The sequence below is a fragment of the Triplophysa dalaica genome, chromosome 20, assembly GCF_015846415.1.
Source record: "Triplophysa dalaica isolate WHDGS20190420 chromosome 20, ASM1584641v1, whole genome shotgun sequence".
In the NCBI taxonomy this organism is placed as follows: Eukaryota; Metazoa; Chordata; class Actinopteri; order Cypriniformes; family Nemacheilidae; genus Triplophysa; species Triplophysa dalaica.
The window spans coordinates 3,654,641-3,678,919 of NC_079561.1; the positions used below are offsets into that span (position 1 = coordinate 3,654,641).

The 24,279-nt window shown below is 43.5% G+C and overlaps 1 protein-coding gene across 2 annotated transcripts in view; it reads left to right on the forward strand.

The window, feature by feature from the left end:
- The window catches only part of casz1 (castor zinc finger 1), a 73,006-nt gene extending 49,134 nt beyond the window's left edge, over positions 1-23,872 (forward strand). The window contains exons 5-19 of one of the 2 annotated variants that reach the window (XM_056733167.1): positions 1,956-2,046; positions 4,921-5,085; positions 6,504-6,676; positions 6,763-7,631; positions 10,770-10,902; positions 11,495-11,558; positions 12,260-12,423; positions 13,142-13,264; positions 13,453-13,770; positions 13,921-14,119; positions 15,043-15,214; positions 17,408-17,556; positions 17,644-17,878; positions 18,925-19,236; positions 19,952-23,872. In XM_056733167.1, coding sequence (XP_056589145.1) covers positions 1,956-2,046; positions 4,921-5,085; positions 6,504-6,676; positions 6,763-7,631; positions 10,770-10,902; positions 11,495-11,558; positions 12,260-12,423; positions 13,142-13,264; positions 13,453-13,770; positions 13,921-14,119; positions 15,043-15,214; positions 17,408-17,556; positions 17,644-17,878; positions 18,925-19,236; positions 19,952-21,177 — 4,393 coding nt within the window. In that variant the 3' untranslated portion in view covers positions 21,178-23,872. The remainder of the gene's footprint in view (positions 1-1,955; positions 2,047-4,920; positions 5,086-6,503; positions 6,677-6,762; positions 7,632-10,769; positions 10,903-11,494; positions 11,559-12,259; positions 12,424-13,141; positions 13,265-13,452; positions 13,771-13,920; positions 14,120-15,042; positions 15,215-17,407; positions 17,557-17,643; positions 17,879-18,924; positions 19,237-19,951) is intronic. The other variant, XM_056733168.1, reaches the window with a different exon arrangement.
- The last annotated feature ends 407 nt before the right edge of the window (positions 23,873-24,279 follow it).

Below are 24,279 nucleotides of genomic sequence, written 5' to 3' on the forward strand. Positions count from 1 at the left end.
CAGGCACTCACGAATCCAGACAAAGCACGGCGATAGACGTGGCACACTCCAATATCGGCTTCTGTGTTCCTTTTGTCGCGCCAGTAGAAAGGTGATTATCATTTGTTTATTTATTCAAGCCATAAATAGAGAAAAAACAGCGTTTCAAAAGGCAAAGTGGCTTTGGCGTTAATGATAACTCTCCCAAGCCGTAACATGAAGGCCACAAATCAAAGCCCTGCCACTAACAGACACACACACTTCCTTGTGCGCACACAAAAACCCTCCTTGGACTGATTACATTTTGCAAGAAGATTTAATTAAGGAATTTTTAATGAGGCTTCTGCTGGCACTGCCAAGAACTGTTTTGATATTTGCACTGCATAATGCATAAAATTTGTCTAAACATCTCGGCAGTTGATGCGCGGGGAGGCAGTAGATAAGCCCAGATACAGTTTCAATTTCCGTGTTGGGAAAAAAAGAATGGAAAGAGAGGAGGGGAAAAAAGGAAAACGAGGGCTCATAAAAAAGGGCAAACGCAGTCTGGTGTATTGGGGGGTTGTTGAAGGATCGGGGTTGGGCAGGGTGGAGGGAAATCATCCACGCTAATGAGAGAACAGTCGTGCTAAAAAGCAGCTTTGTAAACTTGTCTTCACCCACCTTCCCCCCACATGAGGGGAAAAAGTTCTTTATCTCCCCTCACTGCCGCGGTTTGATGTTTAAAGAGCTTCCCTGCTAGTGTTTAGTCACTGTTTTCCCTCCTAAATGCTTTTATGTACCCACCATCGCAGAAAAACTTTGATCGGCATGTCGCTTTTGTGATGGGAGATGTGCAGCAATCTCTGTATCGTGGCAATATTAATATTTAATCCACCGCTGAATAGCGCCGTGGCCCATTAGCCCCCTGACGCGGCAAGTGGGAATTGTCCAGAGGCAAAGCGATACCGGGGTGGGCGGCCATCCCAGGGGGGCTCTGTGTACACGGGGTGTTTGAGTGGCCCGCAAATGGTGGGTGGGTTTAATTCACGCGCATGGCCCATGCGAGCGTTCACGTAGCCTGCGTTATAGTCTCGTGTTTTTGTCGCGAAGCAAACGCTTTCACCCCGAGCGTCCGCCGCCCTACCGAACGCCACCCACGTTTAGCAGGTAGTGGATTCGCCATTCAATTAGCTTAATGAACTCAGCAAAGTGATTTGTAAGAGCAGTCTGGGGATAATCCAGGCAGTAGGGAGAAAAAAATCTATTACTTAGCTTTTTCTCGGCTTCAGCAGATGGTGCTTTTGGCAGCGGCTGCGCGAATGTTTATTTGTGTGTTTTGAGCTGTAATTGGAGGTTTTTAACAGTCATCATCGTCGGGGTTATAATCAGCCTGTAAACACTCAGGAAATGTGCCTCTTTAAAGCGCCGCCAATCTACGGAAGACCGCGCGGAGACGCACTCAAACCTTTCTATTAGGCCTAACCTTTCTCTGATTAAAGCATCGGCTGTTAACCTGGAGAGCCCAACGCTGATTTGGCAGGGCTTAAAGCACGAGCAAATGAGTGAATTATGTCGGGGGTTACAGTTTAATAAGAGTCTACCTAGTGCCTTTGAAGGCAATGGAACTAATTTGGTGGAGATTGCTGTGGCTGGAGAGCGAATTGCAATCGTATGGTCGTGGAAGCGTAGGCCTGTTTTCTCCGCGTGTGTTTATAGTTCTTGGTAATGACTCCGTGAAGATGACTCTGTCGGTGTAAGGGCATCTATCAAGCGGAGATAAAAGGCTAAATTGCCCTTTCAAGATCAGCCCTCACATTGTTAAAGGTAACAGAATCGAAGAAGCAAAAATAGATTCGTAGTTTTTATTCTTTTTGAAAATGATCTCTTGTTCACCAGATGATTCTGAAATCGTATTTATCGGTGTGTTGCATAAACAATGAATGTTTTGTTGAAACACTAACGATGACTCAAATATAACATTTCCGCTCTGTTTGTAGGTTCTCGGGGAGCCAGCACTGTGGCCATGTGCATTGTGCTTACCAATACAGAGAGCATTATCACTGCATGGACCCTGAATGTAACTATCAGGTGAGTTTAAATCACAGGCGGGTGTAAATTTAACACCCGTTCAGTGAAAAGTAAAAATTGGAGTCTTTGTTTTTGGTTTGTAAATTAACAAGGAACTGCGACATATTAAACTTTTTTGAATGAACTCATTTGACTATTTAAGAGTCATTGTTTTTCAAGAGTTTTCATTTTTTAAATACATTTAGTTCTGTTACATACAGTACAGATACATATTGAGAATAAAAAATATTTATATACTTTAGGACGTCAGTTTTTTCTCTTTGATGATAAATGAGATGATGTCAGCCAGGTAATTTTGCAGTGCAACGGCCACGGTTCAAAACCCCTGAACATTCATTCCTCTCTCTTAAAAGAACAAACATCTGCTTTCTGTATGAGCGACCACATAATATTGAGAGTGTCACAACATCATTTTAAACCTCACTTTTTCCCTTTATCCCATCACTTCCCGGCAGTAAAAGAAGATAACTGTTAGAGGAAATGATTGTAATGTAAAACTTTTATAAGAAAACTGGTTTAACACAAACGAGGGCTCTTGGAGCACAAATAGACAACTGGCCTTCCTTTTTGTTTGGTTAATAGTAAACTGCCTTCTTTTTTCCTGAGGACATCTGCTAATACACTTGGGCCACTTATAATCCCCTTTCACATTATTAAGCTGATCCATGTCCTGCAAGTTGTCATGTTCAGCGCTGCAAAATCGGAATTAAGCAGATCAGAACGCAGACAGCAGAGGCTTGTGCGCATATGGCAGTAAAGTGCAGGAAAAGACGGGAACATTTGTCGGGGACATCAAAAAAGCCGCCGCAGCCGAGAGCTGCTCAGTTTTCCGTCTATCAAGCGCTCTCTAGTCATAATCTCCCACTTCATTTTTAATCATCTGATTACATTTTTCATTATAAACATCCAGGATTCCTGCCGAAGACGACAGGGCAGCTGTTGCACATAATGGAGACTCATGCAGCTCAGCAGGCTGCCTCTTGTTATTCAAGAACAATTCGTCAAACGGTTAGAAGAGCTGGCAGAAAATTCCCTTTGAAACTGTCTGTTTTGAGCTTTTTTTTTTATTGAGCGTGTTTACATGCACGTCATTTACCGATTAACTCGAAACGCAGGAATCACTGAATAAAATCTCAGTTTTAATATGCATGTGAACACAGTCGAATAGAACTGAGTCATGACAGACAGGAGGCTGTGCACGGCCCAGCCGAGAGGTGAGGCCCGGATGAACTTTTTGGAATTGATAACTTCAAATGTTATAATGTTACATGATAGTGCTGGAATATTATCCCGCTGTTGCCAACCTCTGCTCTATTGCACACCGGCCCTGCCTCTCCTTTCATGGCCGTTCATCCTGCAATGTGATGGGAATCTTAAAATAAATGTAGAAGCATCCGTGTGCCGCAGAGCTCTAGAAGCCCAACTGATACAATTTCCTGCTGTTTTCTACAGTTCCGCTCAGTGTGGCCACAACCATGATCGGTATCTCTTTTTATTTGAGCATCGACATCCCAAATACCTGTCATCACTGTTTGTTATAAGTTGGCTCATATATCATATAATACAGTCCTCTTCTTTTGGAACGGTAATAAAATCAAGGCTATATTTAAAAGAGTATATATTTATAAATCTAGTTTTTATTTACCTGTAAGATAAGCCTGATAGATACTCAGTGAGGTTTTGCGTTTTCGACGTTTCTGTCATATTTCTTTCTCTCCTGTTGCTCGTTTATGTAGAAAATATGGATTTAAGTTTGAAGAGGCTCATTGATTTCAGCTACTTTGGCTTCAGTTCCTGTAATATTAGCTCAGGCCCAATTACTGCAGATTTGGTTGCACCGATCTCTCAAGAGATAGTTTTTTTACTCACATCGCTTCGTTGTTTCCGACTGCTCCACGCTGTAGGAGATTTTAATTTCGAGAAGGGGTATTTTAGCATATTCCCTCATTATTATCGTCTAACCTCGCACAAAACTGTGCTTTAATACTTTAATTAAAAATGGAATCGTATCTCAGACGGGGAATTAAAAAGAGAAACATTTTTTGGTTGCCTCGTTTGTTTGTTTGTTGTTTTTTCCCTGTGCACGTCTCGAAAACCATCTGCATGGAACATGATTTTTCAGAAGCTGTGAATATCGCAACTGTGATCTCGCATGTCAAGCGATCCATCTTAATTACAAACGGCGAAACGTAAAGTATAAACACGCTAGCTTGGGAGCCTTTGTTGGAAGCGAGCGCTGCAAAGATTCGTACAAGAAATGAGCACGGTGAGCGGAGTCTTTTCTGAGTCATAATGTAAAGCGTCGAGTGCGTAGAGAGATGGCCCAGGTAATTTTGATATGAGTCAACTTTAAGTCATTGTACCACATTACGTATTGGTTAATTATCGAGGTGAGTTTGAGTGTATGGTTAGCCCGGGTGAATTCCAAATGGCATGCTTTTTTAAAGGGCACTGCGGGAAGGGCACACTACCCATAGGTTCGTCCAAATAAAAGCGGGTGATAGTGTTTTTAATAGTGGCAACATGATTGATTTTGAAACCTAGTGTAATTTAAAGATCATGCCTATGATTTAAAACCCATTTTTTACCAAAACAGCGCAGAAAGATAATATTCAGAGTTTAGAAAAAGCACAAATGGCTTTGTGTACAATGTCTATGAGACCATTCAAAGGACCCTGTGCTGCGTGCTACAACGATGCTGTAAAATGAAATCCAGACTATACCAGCTGCAACCATCTCTAGTGATATGAACCATTTACCCACCTGGCTGCAATTGTTTGCAGTGCTCTGCAGCTGTTGCAAGAGTAATAAAGCAACTCACTGCTGGTTTCCTCCTCCACCACCATACAAACTCTGTGTGTTGTGTTTTGACAGAGATTCACCAGTAAGCAGGATGTGATAAGGCATTATAACATGCATAAGAAGCGGGACAACTCCCTGCAGCACGGATTCATGCGCTTTAGCCCACTGGATGACTGCAGCGTGTACTACCACTGTTGCCATCTTAATGGCAAGAGCACCCACTACCACTGTATGCAGGTAAACCAAAAGAAAAACCCATGTGCAAACTTAATGCATATTCACCTTTATACAGACTCGTGCCAAGTTTGGCACCCCTACTTTTGAAAAATGTTTCTGAATGACTTTGAAATCTCCACAGTGTTTTGACTATGTTGCAGGCGCATTTTGGCAATGGCAAGAATAATGTTCTAGTATATTTTTGATGGTATTTCTGAAACTTTGGAGGCTTTTGAGTTTAAAGGGATAAAGTTCTTCTACATACTCCTTTATGTAACCATTTGCGAGATGTTTTTGTTCATAAGACGGGAGTTGTCATAAAGTAAATCCAACCGGAATAAAAAGGATGAACAGGTCCTCCTCTGTCCCCTCGCCCCTCTCTCGCTCCTTAATTGGCATGGATAAAATTCGGTTAGTTGTTTATACGAACTCGACATTTTTCATTTTTTAGTACCAAGTGGAGAGTTGAAGATTATTTCCCACCAGATTTGTTTAATTCTTTACATCTGCTTATTTTCAAGGTGTCACCGAGCGGAGTGCTTTTTTGCCTCCGGGAGCCGTGGCCCGGGCTTAAGATATATTCCTTTTTTAAACCTCCGTAACGGCGTAATTGTTATTAGACATTTCAGCTCTTGTTTTCAACATCGGTGAGAACAGGCAGATGTTGGCACCCGTTCTCCTGATTTACGGAGAAAAAAACAGAGTGGCATTTTTTTCATTGTTTGCCTGAATATGGCCAAGTTAGCCCGTTTGCACGGCTGAAAAGTGCCAGAGATGATATACAATTGCTGGTTTTAATTCAAACATTAGTTCGTGTTCCTCTGCTGCCCAGAGGGCTCCTGAGTGCTGCTGTTGAGTAACAGAACCTTTCAAACCAAAGTAAGTGACAGTTTCCCCGAACAACCCCCCTGTCTCTGTGCTCTTAGAAACAGCAGAGATGGTGGTCTTCTAATATAGACTTAAAACCTTAAATGGAAGAAGGTTTCAACCACACGCCACCTCACCATGCTATGCTTTGCATATTGCATTTGAGAAAAAAAACTTCTCACTTGTATCTCTTTGAAGGTGTTTTCATAAAACGCACATCTGTCTTTTTTTGTAGGTAAAGGGTTTTGGTTTTCATATTTTATGAGTTGTTGTCGCAAGAGTACATTTTAAACAAAACTCAGATCTTAAAGAAAACGTTTCCTGTTTAATTTTTTTAGGTCACCTGTTTCTTTGCTCCCCACATTGAGTTCATCGCCAAACTGTGCTATTTTTGTGTCACATCTCAGAGATGTTGTTTTCACGTCCCTGCAGACTGCGAGATCTCGAGCGCCAAGCCACCGTTTTCATACTGAGCTTTTTTTTTATCAAATGCACCAAACTGAAACCTGCACATGGTCGTATGTACGCTTTGTTTCATGAAAGCGCTTTTTTTTTCATTTCCTCTCTGTCAGGTGGGCTGCAACAAGGTGTACACAAGCACCTCTGATGTCATGACTCATGAGAACTTCCATAAGAAAAACGCACAGCTGATCAACGATGGCTTCCAGAGGTTCCGGGCCACCGAGGATTGTGGGACCGTTGCCTGCCAGTTTTACGGGCAAAAGACCACCCACTTCCACTGCAGGTGAATGCTCGTATGCAATAACCTCTTGGTAGATAATACGTAGTTTTAAGATTTACAGTTTAATCCATCGATTTTTCCCGCTTCAGGCGCCCCGGCTGTACCTTCACCTTCAAGAACAAGTGTGACATAGAGAAGCACAAGAGCTATCACATCAAAGATGACGCTTATGCCAAGGACGGCTTCAAGAAGTTTTACAAATACGAGGAATGCAAGTACGAAGGCTGCGTCTACAGCAAAGCCACCAACCATTTCCACTGCATACGCCAAGGCTGCGGCTTCACCTTTACCTCCACCAGCCAGATGACCTCTCACAAGCGCAAACACGAACGACGCCACATCCGCTCCTCGGGCGTGTTGGGACTAGGCTCCTCCTTCTTGTTGCCTAAAGAGGAGCTGGAAGAGTCAAGCAACGATGACCTCATGGACTTCTCCGCCATCAGCAGCAAGAACTCCAGCTTAAGTGCTTCTCCGACAACCCAGCAGTCCTCCACTGTACCGCACCTGATGTCCACTCCAACCACCACAATGTCCTCCAGCCACAATGTCAAGCCCACCGCCGCGCTGCCTCCGGTCAGCCGCATATCCACCTTGCTCTCCCAGGCTCTGCCCAGCAACGTGCCCATGGCCTTGGCTCTTTCCAACAGTCCGCTGACCGGGGCCCCCAACCCCTTCTTTTCCCTCATTCCCAGAATGCCCATGCAGCTCACACCCTCGCCCGCTGGTTTGATCTCAGCTGCCACCTCCATAGCTCAATGTAACTCCATGCCTAACGATTCTCTACCACAAACCTCAACCCCGACGGGGGACCCGTCTCCAGCTACCGTAGCTTCCACCCCGACTTCATTCGCCGCATCATCCATCATGGAGAAGATGACGGCCAGCAAGTGTCTGATTTCTCCAATGATGGCCAGATTGGCTGCTGCTGCCTTGAAGCCTTCCACTAACCCCGATGCAGGTGAGTTTTTATCACCTTATGGGATGGGTCACAGGGGATACGAGATGTAGTCCTAGTTATCACATACAGCATGGGGGTCCGCACATCCAGGTCGTCATGACAATAATTGTACTCAAATCATTTAGCAAGGAACAGGAAGATACAAATCTTTTTAAGGGATCGTTTTCTCTCTCTCTCTCTTGCTTTTCCTCTGTGCGAACGCTAAAAGGGCAGGTTCAGGTCATCCCACGCTGTCCACAGGCGGAACACAAATCTCTGATTTCAGGATTAGGGCAAAATTCGAAAGGGCTGGTTTGCTGCTGTAGTCTTGTTATTGCGGCGATCATTGTCATGATACCCACAATCCATTAGCAGATAAGTGCTGAACTAGTGAGTGGGCTCTGTAAAGCGGCCTCTAATAGCATTCTCAGGAGGATCGCAGGGCCTGTGTTCTACATGCTTCCTCATCACCGGCCTCTTATCTGAGCGTGCACTCGTTCCAACCAAATGGAGCCTGAATAATATTAAGTCGAGAAATTGGAGGTACAAAGCAGCTTTTTATATGCACTCTGATATAGAGGAAGAAATATCAAAAACTGGTGAAGCAGAAATGACTCAGCGCTCCAGTGATGCGGCTGTGTGTGTGTGTGCATACATGTGTGTGTGTATGATGAACGGTAGCTTGTGTTTTTGTTCCCGGTTTTCACGGTGTGTATAAAAGCAGTACTTATTTATTATGTGTATATAAAGACTTTGTTTGGATTAGTAAGCAAATAGGTTTCAGTTGAAGTGCTGAGGTGATGCTATCAGAAGGGAACGCCAGAGTACATTACTGTAAAAATACTGTGGTACTGAATGATTCATATATTCAAGTACTGCGGTATTTACATGGTACATGTCCAAAAAAAACAATCGTGCACCGTGTCCAAACAAACACGGTAGTCCCATCCTACTTTTATACCGTGGCAGGTTAATGATGTGTGAATGTTACTTTAGGGGCGTGCTGATGTATATTTGCAGACAGCTTTAGCTGTCACAAGACGGTCATAGTCTTAACATTTTGTTACTTGCAGGTGTATTCTTAAGGAACCTCTCAGACCTTCTCAATGAAAACAAAGAGAAGGGTGAGTAATCGTAACGTGTCAATGGCTAGCAGTTTACAGATGCTTAGACTGTCCTGCAAAATTGCAGATGAGAATAAAATGAAATACGTTAATATCGTGTGAGGTTCTTCTCAGCAAAAGTAGAAGTATAAAGCAGAAAAACAAAGTGAAAGAAAATCCCCACTCAACATAGTTGAGAACGCAGATTGTAATGTGCCATGGCTAATTTTACACGTTTGCTCAGAAAAGACGTGTGAACAGGACATTTGGGTAAAAAATGAAGAGGATGTGGTCAGAGCTCAGCGTTAGAAAGAAGAGGATGATGTTTACTGTGGCTATTTTCATGCAGCTTTGTTTTTTAAAAAGTCTATTTTTTAGTCAAGGGGCAATTTGCGAGAAACACGTCTCGGTCTTACTGTATTATCAGCGCGGCTCTGCTAATTTGTTCAGGTGGCGTTATTTCCAGGTTGAATATTCACTTCTTCGCTTCTTATCCCAGAGTGTTTGGGAGGATCTTGAAATCTGAGGGGTTTGCTAATGAGACACCCAGTACAAATGATCTTTCACGAGTTCAGTAACTTTGTTGAGGTAATTACACGGTACAACATCATTCTTGGATAATTTCCAGAAAAACACAGCTTCGCGATCGCACTTTTCTCTAGCTCCCTCAGATCATCGCCGATTTTTGTCATAGAAACGGCAACGCTGAAGGTTTAATGACTCTCTCCTCACGCCGCCGTTATTTAAGCGTCCCTTGTTAACGTCAGGCGCTTTATCTCCGCCAGAAAGAGAAAGAGAGAGAGGGCTGGGCTTAATGTCAGCCGGGCCGATGCAGAGTTATTCGGAGAGGTTAACATCATAGCCACGCACCGCGTGCCTCACACGTTCTGACTGCAGTTTTGGGTTGAATGGAGGTGGACGAATTGCGTAGCTTTAGGCACGAAGACAGGCGGTAATTAGTCAAGTGAGCGTTACACACAGCGGACGACTGGAAATAGGGCGAGCAAGAGGCGCTGGTGCGCGCTAACCTTCCGGCTTTGTTATGAAACCGTGCACCTGAAACCGACACAGTACAATGAGTCATTATTTTACATCATGTAATGTGTACAAGAGTAACAAAGACAGCATCACATCACACACATCAAGACGTTTGAGAGCGGCACACATCTGATAAAGTCTGTTTTTGTGTAAGGGTGTAGATGTGACCCAAGGGTGTTTGTTGTAGATTTTTGTTGTGTTTTTCACATGGTTTAACACCCCCTGAAGATCAAGGGCAAGGCGGGCGATAGCTGTCAGTTTTCCTCAGTGGGCTTTGTTTCTTAAAAACGCCACCCCCACAATCACCGCCGAAGCACTCAGGACTTGTGCCTGGTCCTCTTCCGTTATTTCTGACCTTTTTTTCTTCCTTTTTTAATAAAACACCACTTACTGGCTACCCAAAGCGTGGCCTTCTCTGTATAGCCTGAGGACAAATTAATATTTCAATCATTTGGGGATTGGAGGAAAAGCCAGGTCGCATTTCCGTCACTGTATTCTTTTTTCTTTCGCCAACCTTCACCCTCCATTCTCCGCTCCTGTCTGCATTCCCCGCATCTTCTGAATACCTATTTTGAAAAACCGATCGAGAGGTCACACTATTTGAACTGGTCTGATTGGCTGTCACCTCTAATCTGATGGACAAGCAGATGTTTCTTTCGGGCACGCTCAGTGGCACCGACGGCCGTCCGTCGCCGGGCCAACAAGGACACGCGGCCGCGGGAGGGAGGGGCGGTCAGTCCAAATCTGCCACTTTCCCTCAGCATTAGCATGCCTCTTAATGACCAGTTACGAGGCAGCCCGGCAAATGAGTTGTGACAAGCGCTGCTCCGAAAGAAGTCTTTTTCCCTCATTCCCTCTGCCTCTCAATCAACATTTAAACGCCGTGACGGCCTGACATAATTCCGCAATAATTATCACTCCCGGTCTTCTCCTCGGCCGGGACAGAAGTCAGATTGGATCTCGTCACAGCGTAATAATGCTGACCAACGCTAACTTTCTTTTCTTTTCTTCTCCTCAGGGATCGGGCATACGGCTCAAGCGGTCCGGTTTAATCCGGTGGAGGTAAAGCAGGAACCCATGGACTGCGCCTCCGGGGCATCCCAAGACTCCGTTCAAGAGCACAGCCTGGACTTGAGCAAGAAAGACCACAGGTATCCCATCATCCTCAGGCCCTCCCCCAGCGCCGCTCGACTCGTGCCCGCCCACCCCGCTGTGATTTATCTCTCAAATAATGCTGTATTGTGTTAATTATTGTGAGTGCTCTTGTTAAAACCCCCTTCACAAGGTGGGTCTGTGGAGCGATCAAGGAGGAGAAGATTTACACACTCCCTCCTTCCACCGCTAGGCCAAATTTACATTTATTCGCTCGGCAGATGAAGCATTCACGGGTATGTGCGTTCGTCGGGATTCGAACCCATGACTTCGGCTTTGCCCGTGCATCGCCCTACCAGTTGCGCTGCAGGGACTACATCATAATCGATCATAAAAAATGGGAGCTAACGTTTCTCGCCTTGTTTTCATAATGCACGTCAAGTATGAGGCATGACATGTTTGCGCATTCATTTAGATGAAAGCGCGTTTGCATAAACCCTAATTTCCACCCCCCGGTTTACAATGCGACGCCATGCGACGCATTTCATTTTTCCTTTTTCTTCATTGTATATTCACAATCTCAGATAAATTACAATATTTACTGTTCTCATGCAAATCTGGCCTAAACACTGTTCGTTTTGCATGTTCCAGCACTGAATCAAACGGACACCCGGCACCGGGAAATACATCTCTTTTATCTTCACTTATGAATAAGGTAAGATTCATCCATCAAATGCTTTTCATCCCAAGACAAATTAGCAGGATGCAGAGGGGGCTGTTTGTTTTTTAATGTTTCACCACTAATAGGATGAGTTTGTATCATTTAAATTTTCCAGCCATTTTTCATACAGTGTAATTTCAGCGCGGCGCTCACAAATTAATATAATGAAGCAGGAGCCGGTTGCCACGGCAGATATATAGAGATGTTTGTTTTTTGATGAGCTGTTTTGAACTCTCCGCACATTTTTTTCCTCCGGCTTTCTTCTTTTTCTTCTCCATCTGCTCTATCTTTATTTATGGACTTTGTAAATTATTTGATTAAAAAGTCAGTGCGGAGAAAAAGGAGCGACCGTCACCCTCATTTTTTAAAAAGACAAAATGGTAGCGAACAGATATTTAAATGTTGTGTGTTTTTGCTGAGATTAAAATGGACATTGTTTTAATCATACATCTTGTATGACTAATACAAATGTGGTGCGCATGTACCATTACCTTGATGATTTAAATAGAAATTTCACTCTGACGGCTTAGCTAAGCTCTCTCTCTCTCTCTCTATCATCTACAAGACTTGTAACTGAAACACGTAGGAAGTCTCAAACCAAGCACACTGCACAAAGCAAGATTGCTAAAGTTATACTGTTTAGTTTGTACAATATGTTGAACTTTGCTTAGACACGCCTGTTTACATCTGTGCAGATGACACACATGAATCCGGGCTTCTTCAACACGTTGGATCTGAAGTCAGAGTTGGAGGGAGCTCAAGCAATCGATGGTTCAGACGCAACTCAGTATTTCAGTGCGATGATGAAGAGGTCAAGCAAGGAGAAACCGGCTGAGCTCTGGAGGGCTTATTTGCACAGGTGTCTGACGTTATCCTTTCTTATCACTTCCAGATTTACTGCTTTAGCAGTATGTCATTGAAAAAATTTTCATTAAGAGATATCAAATCTTAAAAGTTTTTTCTATATTTTCTATTTCTAACATTACATTCTAGGTATTTAAAAGACGACATGAAAATTAATAACTGCAAATAATAAAAGTGAAAGCTGAAAGAGGGTAAAATGGTCAAAATGACTATAGAGGTAGTGACAGATAAAACCACACACCTTTTCTCTATTACAGTTTGTAGACTCTGTTGAAAAAACAATAATAGGTTTGTTATTTGTCATCTACCCTACTACAAATCACCCCAGTGTACCCAAATACTGTAGATCCTTCATGACACAAAACCCTGTCGTTCCCTGGCCACTCGTCCTCTGTTTCTCTTTAAAAGTGGCGTCTGGTTTGCGTCACCATCTGTCTTTATGATGTCCTGGTCAGTGCCATCCGCAGTGTTTCTTCTCAGGTTGTTATGTGGAAAGAGAACGTTTATCTAGAGCAAGTGATGTTACACAACTAGTTACAAAGCCTCAACAAAATGTCCCAGCGAGGGACTGTTGTTTTTGGCACTGGCGTAGTTCACCTAAAGAACCACCTTACTCAAAGTCAGATGCTCATGAGCCAAACCGAGAATAACCCATGCCGTTTACAAGCAATTCCGTCCTTTTAACAGTTGATCTTTCTCACTTACGTTTTCAGGTATGACATAGATGATTTCTGTGAAGCTCGGTGTGATTTCTTGCACAAGATACACTTTCACTGCCTGGTGGAAGAATGCGGAGCTCTTTTCAGCACGGTGGACGGCGCCATCAAACACGCCAAGTGAGTCGCTTTCCATTTATGGGATTAGAAAAAAAAGATTATATAGTTACATCAGAGTTTTCGATGTTAAAGTTCACAGGCCCACGTTCGCCATTTACATGATTGTGATGAAGTAATGTTAATTCGCTGCTATTTTTATCAGCTCTGTTGCAACACATCTAATGGGTGATGCACCTCTCTGTCATTAGCTTCCACTTGAGGGCCAACCTGAAGGTTAAATCGGAGACCCCATTCAACGAGAGCAAGGAATCCAACGACTGTGCCCCTAATCAAATGGCTGCCCCTATTTCCATGGCCAAGACGCCTCCCATGGACGTGCCCAGCCTGGCAGTGTCGGGAGGGTACAGCTCTTCTCCATCTCTACAGGCTTGGAAACAGCTGGCTGGGTCCGTCCCTCAGCTTCCCGCCTCCATGCCCAGTATGCCGGCCACTTCCCCTCTGGCCACCACGTCCCTGGAGAACGCCAAACCCCAGGTCAAACCCGGCTTCCTGCAGTTCCAGGACAAGTGAGTTGGCTTGTGTAATATCCCTGTCTTTGAAATTCGTAATATTGTGGTGGAGTGATTTACATGGCTTATATGTGCTGCCGGTATTTCCATGTCTTTTGCGGAGTTTTAAATATCTGACAGACGTTTCATCATGCTTTTATCCCTCAGTGATCCGTGTCTGGCCACTGACTGCAAATACTCCAATAAGTTCCACTTTCACTGTCTGTTCGGAAACTGCAAATATGTGTGTAAAACATCCGGCAAAGCTGAATCGCACTGCCTGGACCACATTAATCCCAGCAACCACCTGGTGAATGTGCGAGACCAGTTCTCCTACTTCTCTCTGCAGTGTCTCTGTCCAAACCAGGTGAGCCATTGTGTAGAAAACATTATTTTGTTTTTGTTAGCAAACACGTTGAATACACACGTATGGGCACGTAAATGAGTCGAAAAATATCTTCCAAATATATACATTGAAGTTGTGGACTCTTTTGACTTGGGCCAGTAAACATCACTTCCCTAGAAACCACCTGGAGCAACTACCAGGCCCTTCGAATTGTGGTGGCAAGAAAAAAGTTGTGTAATTTTGGATTCAAACTACCCCGAAAACATAAGCATAGGTACATATTTATTGTGCTAAAAAGGGTTTTCATTTCTCCGCGCCAAGCAGACATGAAAGGAAACACACAGCGGAGACCCCAAAGGTGTATAAAATAAACAAGTTTTGCTTTTCATCAAAAATTCCATCATTAATAGAAAAAAGCCCTCCCCTTCCTGCAACAGACATTTTGAGCAAAACCTGTTTAAATGAATTCATTTATGCGTCCCATCCCCGCTCCTCCGAGCCCCCCTCCTCTCCAGAGCAGAGTGGGTTCTGTTTATGCGCTCCTGAGGGAACTGCCTCTCTGGAAACAGATGGCGGTACAGAAACAGGTTACATTTCGGAGGACACACGCATTCACACATGCACAGACTAATGAATTGATAAAAGAGCCGTTTCTGAAAATAGACGAATGGCAAATGAACTAATTGGTGCGTTTTTATTGAGGTCAGTGGCTGCCGGCCCAAACCAAAGAGCTCATTGAGGCTGGTCCCGTCACGTGCTTTCAATAGATGTCCATAGTTTAACGAGTGGACCTATTTCTTTTGTTTTCTGTGCTTAGGGTAGTGCTCTGACAAACCATCAGACCTCATTTTGGTTTGAAAGATGGTCAGTTTGGTAATGCTTGCAAATGATGTAATGTGAACGTCTGGTGTGATGGTCCGTGTTTTTTCCGGGGGTTTTCGCAGCACTGTGAGTTCCGAATGAGGGGTCATTATCATTGCCTGAGACCCGGCTGCCACTTTGTCACCAACATCACCACCAAACTTCCGTGGCACGTCAAGAAGCACGAGAAAGCCGAGAGACGCGCCGCCAACGGGTTCAAATACTTCACCAAGAGAGAAGAATGCGGAAGACTTGGTAAGATCAAGCTCTAGCAGTTATAAAAATGATCAATCTGTTTTTGCCAATATGTTGTCCCGCGTCTTCAGCCAAACAACAATTTTGGCCCCAAAACAGTGTGTCGCAGAATGAAACATTTATCTTCAATATCTTGACCTCAAATCACACTTTCATGTTATTCACCAGCAGTCACTGTTAGTATTCAGAGATGGTGTGAAATCGCAGATGATGTTACTGTAATTTCATATCACTGGCATCACCTGCTATGAACAGATTCTCTACATCACTGACAGAAACAGTAAAAGTACCGTTTACCACGCCAGGTCGCTAATTGCTACGTTCTTCTCGGTGTGGTTCTTCGCACGTTTTCATTGAATTTTGAGTATGTTTCCTAGAAGCTGTTATCCTATTACCATCTCTGCCTTGATATTTGCATGGTTTTCACTGAGTCAGTGCACGTTTACACTGTTCTGAACAAACACGTTGGGCGGAATTAAAGACGGCCCCGTCTCATTGTAAACCCGAGGACGTTTCGTTTAGATAAAAAACAGACCGAGGAAGACCGCGTCTGCCTTTGTTTCATACATTAATACTTCTGTATTTATAGTAGGCAATCAAACGGAGGTTGTTTTCTTGGGTATATTTAACCTGTCAGGAATGAGCAATTACATATGTTTGTTAATTACGGTGCCTGTCGAGCTCAGTCTGTTTGTGTTGCTCTTTTTCAAGCCTCGATCATCGCAAGCAAGCAGATGCAAAGTTTGTATTATTTTACGCCATATTCAGGCAGAGCCGCGTTACGCACATCAATGTAAATGTTCAGCATTTTGATGTCATTACAGTAGTTTAGTTAAAGGGACAATTCAGCCATAAATGTCTGTTCTTCATTTATTCGGCCTCGTGTCATTCCAAACCTGTATGATTTACTTTCTTCAGAACACAAAAGAAGATATTTTGAAGAATGTTGCTCACCAAACACCATTTGACTTCATTATTGTCTATTGTTTGAACAAATGAGACATTTCTCAAAATATCTTCTTTTGTGTTTTACAGAAGAAAGAGTCACGGATAAACTTTTGGGTGAACTGTCCCTTTAAGTAGTTAAATACTTATGAGAGTATAATATTTATTCCAGAGGCACTAAAGCAACAACCAAATAAACCTTTAAAGGAACATAATATATACTGTTTATGTATATAAACATACATGTAACTTAGACATTTTTGTACCCTTACGTTGTAAAATCAAGATTATTTTTGTCACTTTTAGTGTCATGTCTGCCCCAAGCCCTTGTTTATTTCTGACCCTTCCCCAGACTCTCCTGGTTTGTGAGGTCTCTGATCTCTCCAGTCGCATTGTTAGCGGTATAAACCAGGGACGTGTGACAAAAGCAAGCCATCGAGTCATAAAGAATTGATGGTTCAGCTGGTCTGGGAGACTCGTATCCATGGTAGCAACATTAAACAGAACACCAGCGATGAGGTTACCAGGATCTCGTGGCACAAAGAGCCCTGATATTTCAGCATGTGCTCATATTTACTCAACTCTGCCTTTTTAAAGTATATCACCCTTGTGTACAAAAGCAATCTGACAACGGGCGGCCGGGCGCGCGCGACGCCACGGGAACCATGGTAACGGACAAGCCCGCACCTGCCCTGAATACTACTCTTTCAATTATAGTGCCGTGCGTTATTCACAATAAAATTACGGAGAGCACCCTACAATATTTGATTAGTGCACAGAGGCAATCTGTAAATTTGAAAACATATAGCAATTAAAATCAGGAGGGCCCTTCCGTGTACGGAAAAAAGAAAAACCGCGAGACGGGTGGTGGGAGCGAGCGGTAACAGACACGCAACAGATAGGTCGTGAAAAATGAATTTAATATGGAAATAATTGTGTGTTTACTTTGGTTTGCAGGGTTGTGCATTATTGCTTCTCCGAATGCAGAATGTATTTATGTAAATTCCAAATTGAATAAAAGATGTCATTGTAATAAAAGAGCACCACAGGTCTAATCTTCAAAAGGTTCTACTTTCCCAGTGTGACACTGGACTCATCTGCTCTGTCTCTCTGCATTATGCAGGCGCGGGACGGAAGCACAATGTCCTCATTACCTCATTGAGAATCCATGATGTATGTTGTCCCTGAAACCCAGGCGCGGCGAAGACGCTCTTCGCTCGAGTTAATTTTATCGCTCGTTTCTTGCAGGGTGCAAGTACAACCAAGTTAACAGCCATTTCCATTGTATCCGTGAAGCCTGTCAGTTCTCCTTCCTGCTCAAGCACCAGATGACCTCCCATTCCCGCAAACACATGAGGAGGATGATGGGGAAAAATTTCGACCGGGTTCCTTCCCAGGTGCGGCAACTTTTATAAGATAGAAAGGGAACGAATGAGATCTGTTTGGTGTTTCATCCTTTAACGGTTCTGTATCCCGATCTATAGATGCGCTCTCATGCCCATCAAGCTGAAGAGATGCAGCACATGGCCAGTCTAGCGTCGTCTGGTGTGATGGGCAGCCACCCTAGTATGACTTCAAACTTCTCCAGCAGGATGGATGAAAATGATGACTATGTGGACTACACTGGCGGTGGAAGCCCGCTGGGCCTCTCTTCAGAATCCTCTACCCAAGACCGCAGTTGCAGCAGCACCCCTGTGGGCAACGATAGCTCGCCTGCAGGTGAGTCCACCTCTTTAAACATTTTAAGATGCATTAGGGGCCGATCACAATGGATGCATTCTTGAATCTCTCTGATTTTTCAGTGTGTCAAATATTGCCAAATTATAAAGAGTTAGACTTCGGCACGGCCGAAGCACTGAATGAAACCATTGAAGGTAATCTTAAGAGATCAAATTTAACCAGTGTTGGGTCGTTGTGTCAGTGACCTACGGGCTTTCGTGCTCCCCTGATATATATAGTCACGTAAAATCCGCTACTCTTACCGAATTCCTGGTAGCTGTGAATCGTAAAGTAGCGACTTCATGTAGCATCAGAGCCACCAAATGTTTCCCACTGTAATGATATTTATTAAATTATAGAGCACTAAATTTGTTAGATAGTCCTCCACACGCACAGCTCACATTAACACCGTCCCCATGGCGACTCTTACAGAGGCGTCCCATCTCTACTGTCATTGAACTCGGTCGCCTGCACTCAGGCACCACAAGATATCAGCCTTTTTCAATGGGCTCAAAATGAAAGGGCCAAAGTAGCTCTCCTAAAATGTTTTTAGACTGTCTGAAGATTCAGAGACATTCTTGCGTAAGTTGTATTTTTTTATTGTTAGCGGTAGTCAATTAAAATATCAAAATTAAGAAAAGAAATTGCATTTATTTCTCTTTTAAATGTGTTATTTCTGTATTTAAAAAACACATCATTTGAGCGAAATAAGTATGATTGCTAGCATTCACGCGTGGCCATTCGTAAGCGTGTTAAACTGGAGGAAGTTAGCAAAACGACCACCTCCGCTTACTCAATCTGAGCTCTGCTCTCTGAATCTGAGCGCTCCTTCGTTGGATAGATTTTTATGGTTTGGCTGTTTGATTTCAAATGTTATCTTTCATTCTCATCACTGTTGCTTTTGGCTGTTGTCTGACTTTGGTTACCATTTGGCTTTCATTATTTCATTACTTGATCTCTTTCCCTTTTTCCTCCCCCACTCTTTATGTCTCGTACCTTCCTGCGTCTGCCTTTCACCATCCTTCCGTGGCACTGTGTCTCTGTAGGACCAGGCTGTCAGGTCCCTGCCACATCAGCCGATACTCCTCCTTCTTCTCAGTCTGCACCGCTTCTTCCACCTTCTCATCAGCCCGCGCTCCAGAGTCAGCCTTCATCTCTCTCCTCGGCTCTTCTCCGGCCGCCACTCCCTTCGCTTCCATACCTTATCTCGCCATCCTGTCTGTCATACTCTCTGCTCAGCGCCACTCTCGGAGCCAATAGGAGTGTTGTCATGCCAACCAACACACCAGCTTTCAGCCCCATCATTCCTACTTCGTCTTCGATAAAAAATGACGTCCCTATAGTGCAGGACGCTGCAGGTACTTATCCCGTCTCCACCCGAACACTGCAGCTCTAGTCTAACTGTAGTTTGGGTTAGGGATTTTAAAAAGTTGATGCGAAGACCCCATGAACAAACTTTTGAGACGTTTCAATGGCTTAACATTAGTAAAGGTTATATATTATGTAGATATATGTATTTCATATTGGCAGTGTTTTTCTTTTGGGAAAATATAAGAAATTCGGACAGCATAACATCAAACACATCAAAACAGGCAAGAAAACCGTGCTTGTTTCATGGGGACTAAATTTTTGTATATATGCAATTTGGAAACATACAAGCCAAGAAATTGCTTTTGGTCACATGCAGTACATTGCCATTATGTACACAGTTTAAAATGCTATCCATTAGTAGCCTGCTGTAAAGGGCTAGTTTAATCTTCCCAGAGTTTAATAGAGTCATGTGATGCCTGCTGGCCAGTACGTGGTGCACATCATTAGAACTGACCTCAGGCTTATCGGAGAAAATCCGGCTCTTCCATAAAGCCAGATGTACAGTAGTATACCTATGCGTGGCACGTTAAAATGTCACCGGTACATTATACAAGTGACACTAGCCTGTTTATAGCATGGAATCACATCCTAGCACATGACTGTAGGAGGGACCGTAACATGCAGCTTTGATAGAGCAGGTGTCTCCTACTTTTGCAGAATTGCTACTTGACATTTAACCTTTAAACGCCTTTTTACCAACAGGTAACACCATCTCTATTCCCACGGCAACCGGCTCCAAGAAACGTTTCTGGATCATCGAAGACATGTCACCGTTCGGCAAGCGTCGAAAGACCGCCTCCTCTCGCAAGATGCTGGACGAAGGCATGATGCTGGAGGGCTTCCGCCGCTACGACCTCTATGAGGACTGCAAAGACACCACATGCCAGTTCTCGCTGAAGGTCACCCACTACCACTGCACGCGGGAGAACTGCGGCTACAAGTTCTGCGGACGGACCCACATGTACAAACATGCCCAGCACCACGACCGCGTGGACAACCTGGTCCTGGACGACTTCAAGCGCTTCAAGTCCTCACTGTGCTGCAACTTTCCAGACTGCCAGTTCTCTGGAAACAGCACCCATTTCCACTGCCTGCGCTGTGGCTTCCGCTGCACAGACAGCACCAAGGTCACAGCGCACCGAAAGCACCACGGCAAGCAGGACGTGATCAGCGCTGCCGGATTCTGTCAGTTCAGCTCAAGCGTCGACTGCGAAGTCGCCGACTGCAAGTACAAGCTCAAGTGTTCGCATTTCCACTGCACTTACCCGGAGTGCAAGCACACGGTGGTAGGGATGTCCCAGATGGACTCCCACAAGCGCAAGCATGAGAAGCAGGAGCGTGGTGAGCTTCCGTCTGTGTCCCCCAACCGGGATGGCAACCACCACCATCCAGTGCCCCCAGTGCCCATGAACCTGCCCCCGACCTCACCCGGCATGACGGGGCTGACCTACAACAATGTGGCCATGTACCTTCCTTCGACTGGGAGCGCCAGTGAGTACGAGCATCCTGCAGTGAACCTCGACAGCTCTCTGAACCTGGGAATGGGCACCAACAGCCCGCTGTTCTTCCTGAAAAATGCTGCTGGATTGGGTCTCTGCGACTCCATGGACCTGAGCAAGAAGATGCATCGGGAACCACTGTCCCTGATCCCCGGGTCTGGCCCCGCTGTCTCGATGGGCCTGACCAATCCTCATGACGACACTACTGGCACATCTGGAGATCCAGAAGATGACCTGTCCGCCGAGGAAGAGCCGATAGCCGAGGAGGACGATGACGACGACGAGGAAGAAGAAGAGGAACGGGAGGAGGACATGAACACAGACTCGTACGAAGATTCCATGCCGGACAATGGCGAGAGTTTTAATGCTTCCATGAACCACACCGAGACTTCCCGACTGGATAAGGAGGAGCGGGAGACTGAGCCCTAATCTATGCTGTAGAAGAAGAACTATGAATTCCCTGAACAAACGCAAGTTTGAGTGGCCTCATTTATCATGTTTAGAGACGCTGCGGATGACAGGCAAACAAGTAACTACACAAGAAAAGTGAAGGCCCAAAATGATTTATTATGATGTTTACAAGATGACCAACATTATTAATTTAATTATGCATTAAAAAAATGAACAGAAATAGACAGACGAGGCCCTCTTTTACACATGGGTGGCTATGTAAACCTTTTCCTACACATCAGTCTTTTGTGTGTGTGCATGTTTGACTTTAATTTATTCGATTTCATTTGTTACTTTTTGTGTGTGGATAAAAATAAGGAAAAAACAATCTCTCTATATATGAATATCTATATAAAGTAGACGTGTGTGGATGTTAATGTACATTTTAATTGCCGTCACTGGGTCGCAGGACCCTCGTGCCACTGGAGTGGTACAGGAAATATTTTACAAAAGAATGTCGCTGACAATAACTGATTCAGAAACATCTTGTGTCATTTTTAATAATATTGAAGTCCGGCGGCCTGCGCCAGTTCTTTGATGCTCCTCAGTTTATCAGTTGATTCTGTTTTTATTATTTACAATGCTCACAGTTCTCACTTAAACCTGCTATCATGGTCTGTGATGTCATAGGCTCAATTCCACACGGACGTTCACCTCTTTAGGACAAACGGTAACCAGTGACTGCAAAGCTCGAGGCCATAAAGCATCGATCTCAGTGAACGCAGCTCACCAAATTTTCTCAACGAGGACCCGTTTGGCATCGCATATTCATAGCGCACTTTTGTATAGATGAGAGCTCAAGCTTCTATTTAAGAAATGTTGTTGTCTTTTACACGATTGCATTACTGTGGCTTTTTCGTTTGTTTGTTTTTGCATTATTTTGTAATTGCACAGGCATGACCGGATGACGTGAAAGTGTCTCACTGTAAAAGGGTTCTTTCGCGTTGACGGGGGCGAGCAGCCCCCCGTGTTTTGGAAAGTTTTTAATGTGATGATGGTGCTACTGCCCAGGATGAATGGGAGAAGATTACAGCAATGTCATTTTTTGTGTTTTTCTCCTCCACAAAATAGACGTACTCAAGTACTCCATCAAACACAAAGCAGGAGACAAGTGTCTCGGAATGTAGGGAAAAAACAAGACTTTTGTAGGTGTTATTTTTCCTCTTCCCCTTCACCGTTTCTGTAGCATGAAAAAACAGTTGTAACAAAGTCGGAGGATGGAGACTGGCTTTTTGAAGCTTCTTTTTTTCAGAAGCCTCATATATCTATTTCTAAAAGGGGAAGAAACGTGGGGAGAGACTCTTTGTTTTTCTAAGAGGGCAGAATGGAGGACTGACATCACAGAGACACCGTGATGAACGCTGGTGATGGAAAGTGTGTGATTTTATGAATTGTACAGACAGAAAACAATGTTTCAAGCTTTCATTTTCTCATTACAACAGCTGTGGTTTCGCTCCAACAATGACACGTTATTTAATATTTATGTGACCTCGCGATGAGAAAATTCTAGGGTGTTTTTGCACTTTTTAGGTTCATTTTTACCTTTTGAAATGATATTTTATCTTTTAACAGGGAAATTGCTTTACAATGTTGTTTAGTTCACTTTGCTTTGATGCACAAATAGTCTTCAGTGTGATGAAGATTCTGTTGCTCTGTGTTTTATTTAAGGAGAAAAAAAGAAAAAAAAAGGTTTCTTTGCTTCCGAGATTGAATGATTTCAATATGAGACAGGCATGCTAGGACCTGGCCTGCCAAACGCATAACACTAATGATGACTGTAATTTATATGAATTATATACAGAGGAAATTATTGCAGTGCTCCGCTCCAAATTACAAACGAAAAAGAGAGAATGAGTTTTTTTTGCTTAGCCTCTCTTGAATATAACAAGAAAAAAATGAGGCGAGGAAACAACGATTAATTATTTCCTAAACGTGGCTTTGAAAGAACTATCATTATATAGGAAACTAAATGTGTAGATGAATATCTTCGAAATATTGTTTCAGGAGGGAAAAGGTTGTATAGTATTTTCTTCTGTAAAAACTATATATGAACAAAAATGCTCTTTGATTAAAAGCTTCCTTTAAAAATAAAACAAAAAGGAGAATAAAGAATAAAAAGTTAAAAACTGACGTTACACCAGTATAGTTTGCTTGTATGTATGTGTGTGTGAGAGACAGCGTGCGGGTGTTTGCGAGGTTGTGTTGTTATTGCTATGGTTTTCCCATAGTGGTAGAGGAATTAGTGGTAATTAAATCTATACGAGTCCTATTATTGTAGCACTGAACAGTGGAGTGTGCATTTCTACCTTTTACGATAAGAAATCATATTTTTCAAAGCTGTATATCATGCGCAGTAACAATGTTCATCACCTCTGATATCTGAATCATTTAATACCACTCACAACTCTGTTTTGTTTGTTATTGTTTTTGTGTGTTTTATTTAAATTTGTTGACATGTATTTTGCATATGGCATGCCCCTCTCACAGGACGTTGTGTTCTCTGGTCTCAAGTGCAAGGCAGTACGTTGATTTCTGCCTCCCGGTGAAACACTGATATGGCTTTTGGCCCGGGAGCTTTACCGTGCACTTGAATACATTTTATGTGTGTAAAATAGCAGGATTTGTAAAGACTCAAAATAAAGAAATTATAATTATTATAACAATGCAAATGGTCCACACAGTGTTTGAGGTCATGTGTTTATTTGATGAGATTTGCGCTGATGTTAGCTGTTAAATCATGGGTCGCTATCCCAGAATCCAATGCGATTTGTCTTGGTAGCACCGCTGTGCTGGAGAGAGAGAGTTTAACAAGGCAGCAGTTAATAAGCCCTCACCCACTGAGACAAACACAGCTAAAGGGCACAAGGCCTCGGCTCTGTGGTACGACACAGAAGACATCCAACAGAGGGAGGAAAATAGTTTTCCAACATCATTCTTTTCCTCCAGAGACAGTTTTTACACATACACAGATGGAGTCAAAGTGTGTGCACATTGGCGACAGTATATGAAGGCATATTCTTGACAAACAGAAATGATTAAAAAAGTTGACAAAAAATGTATCTTATGTGGCTGGTTATATTT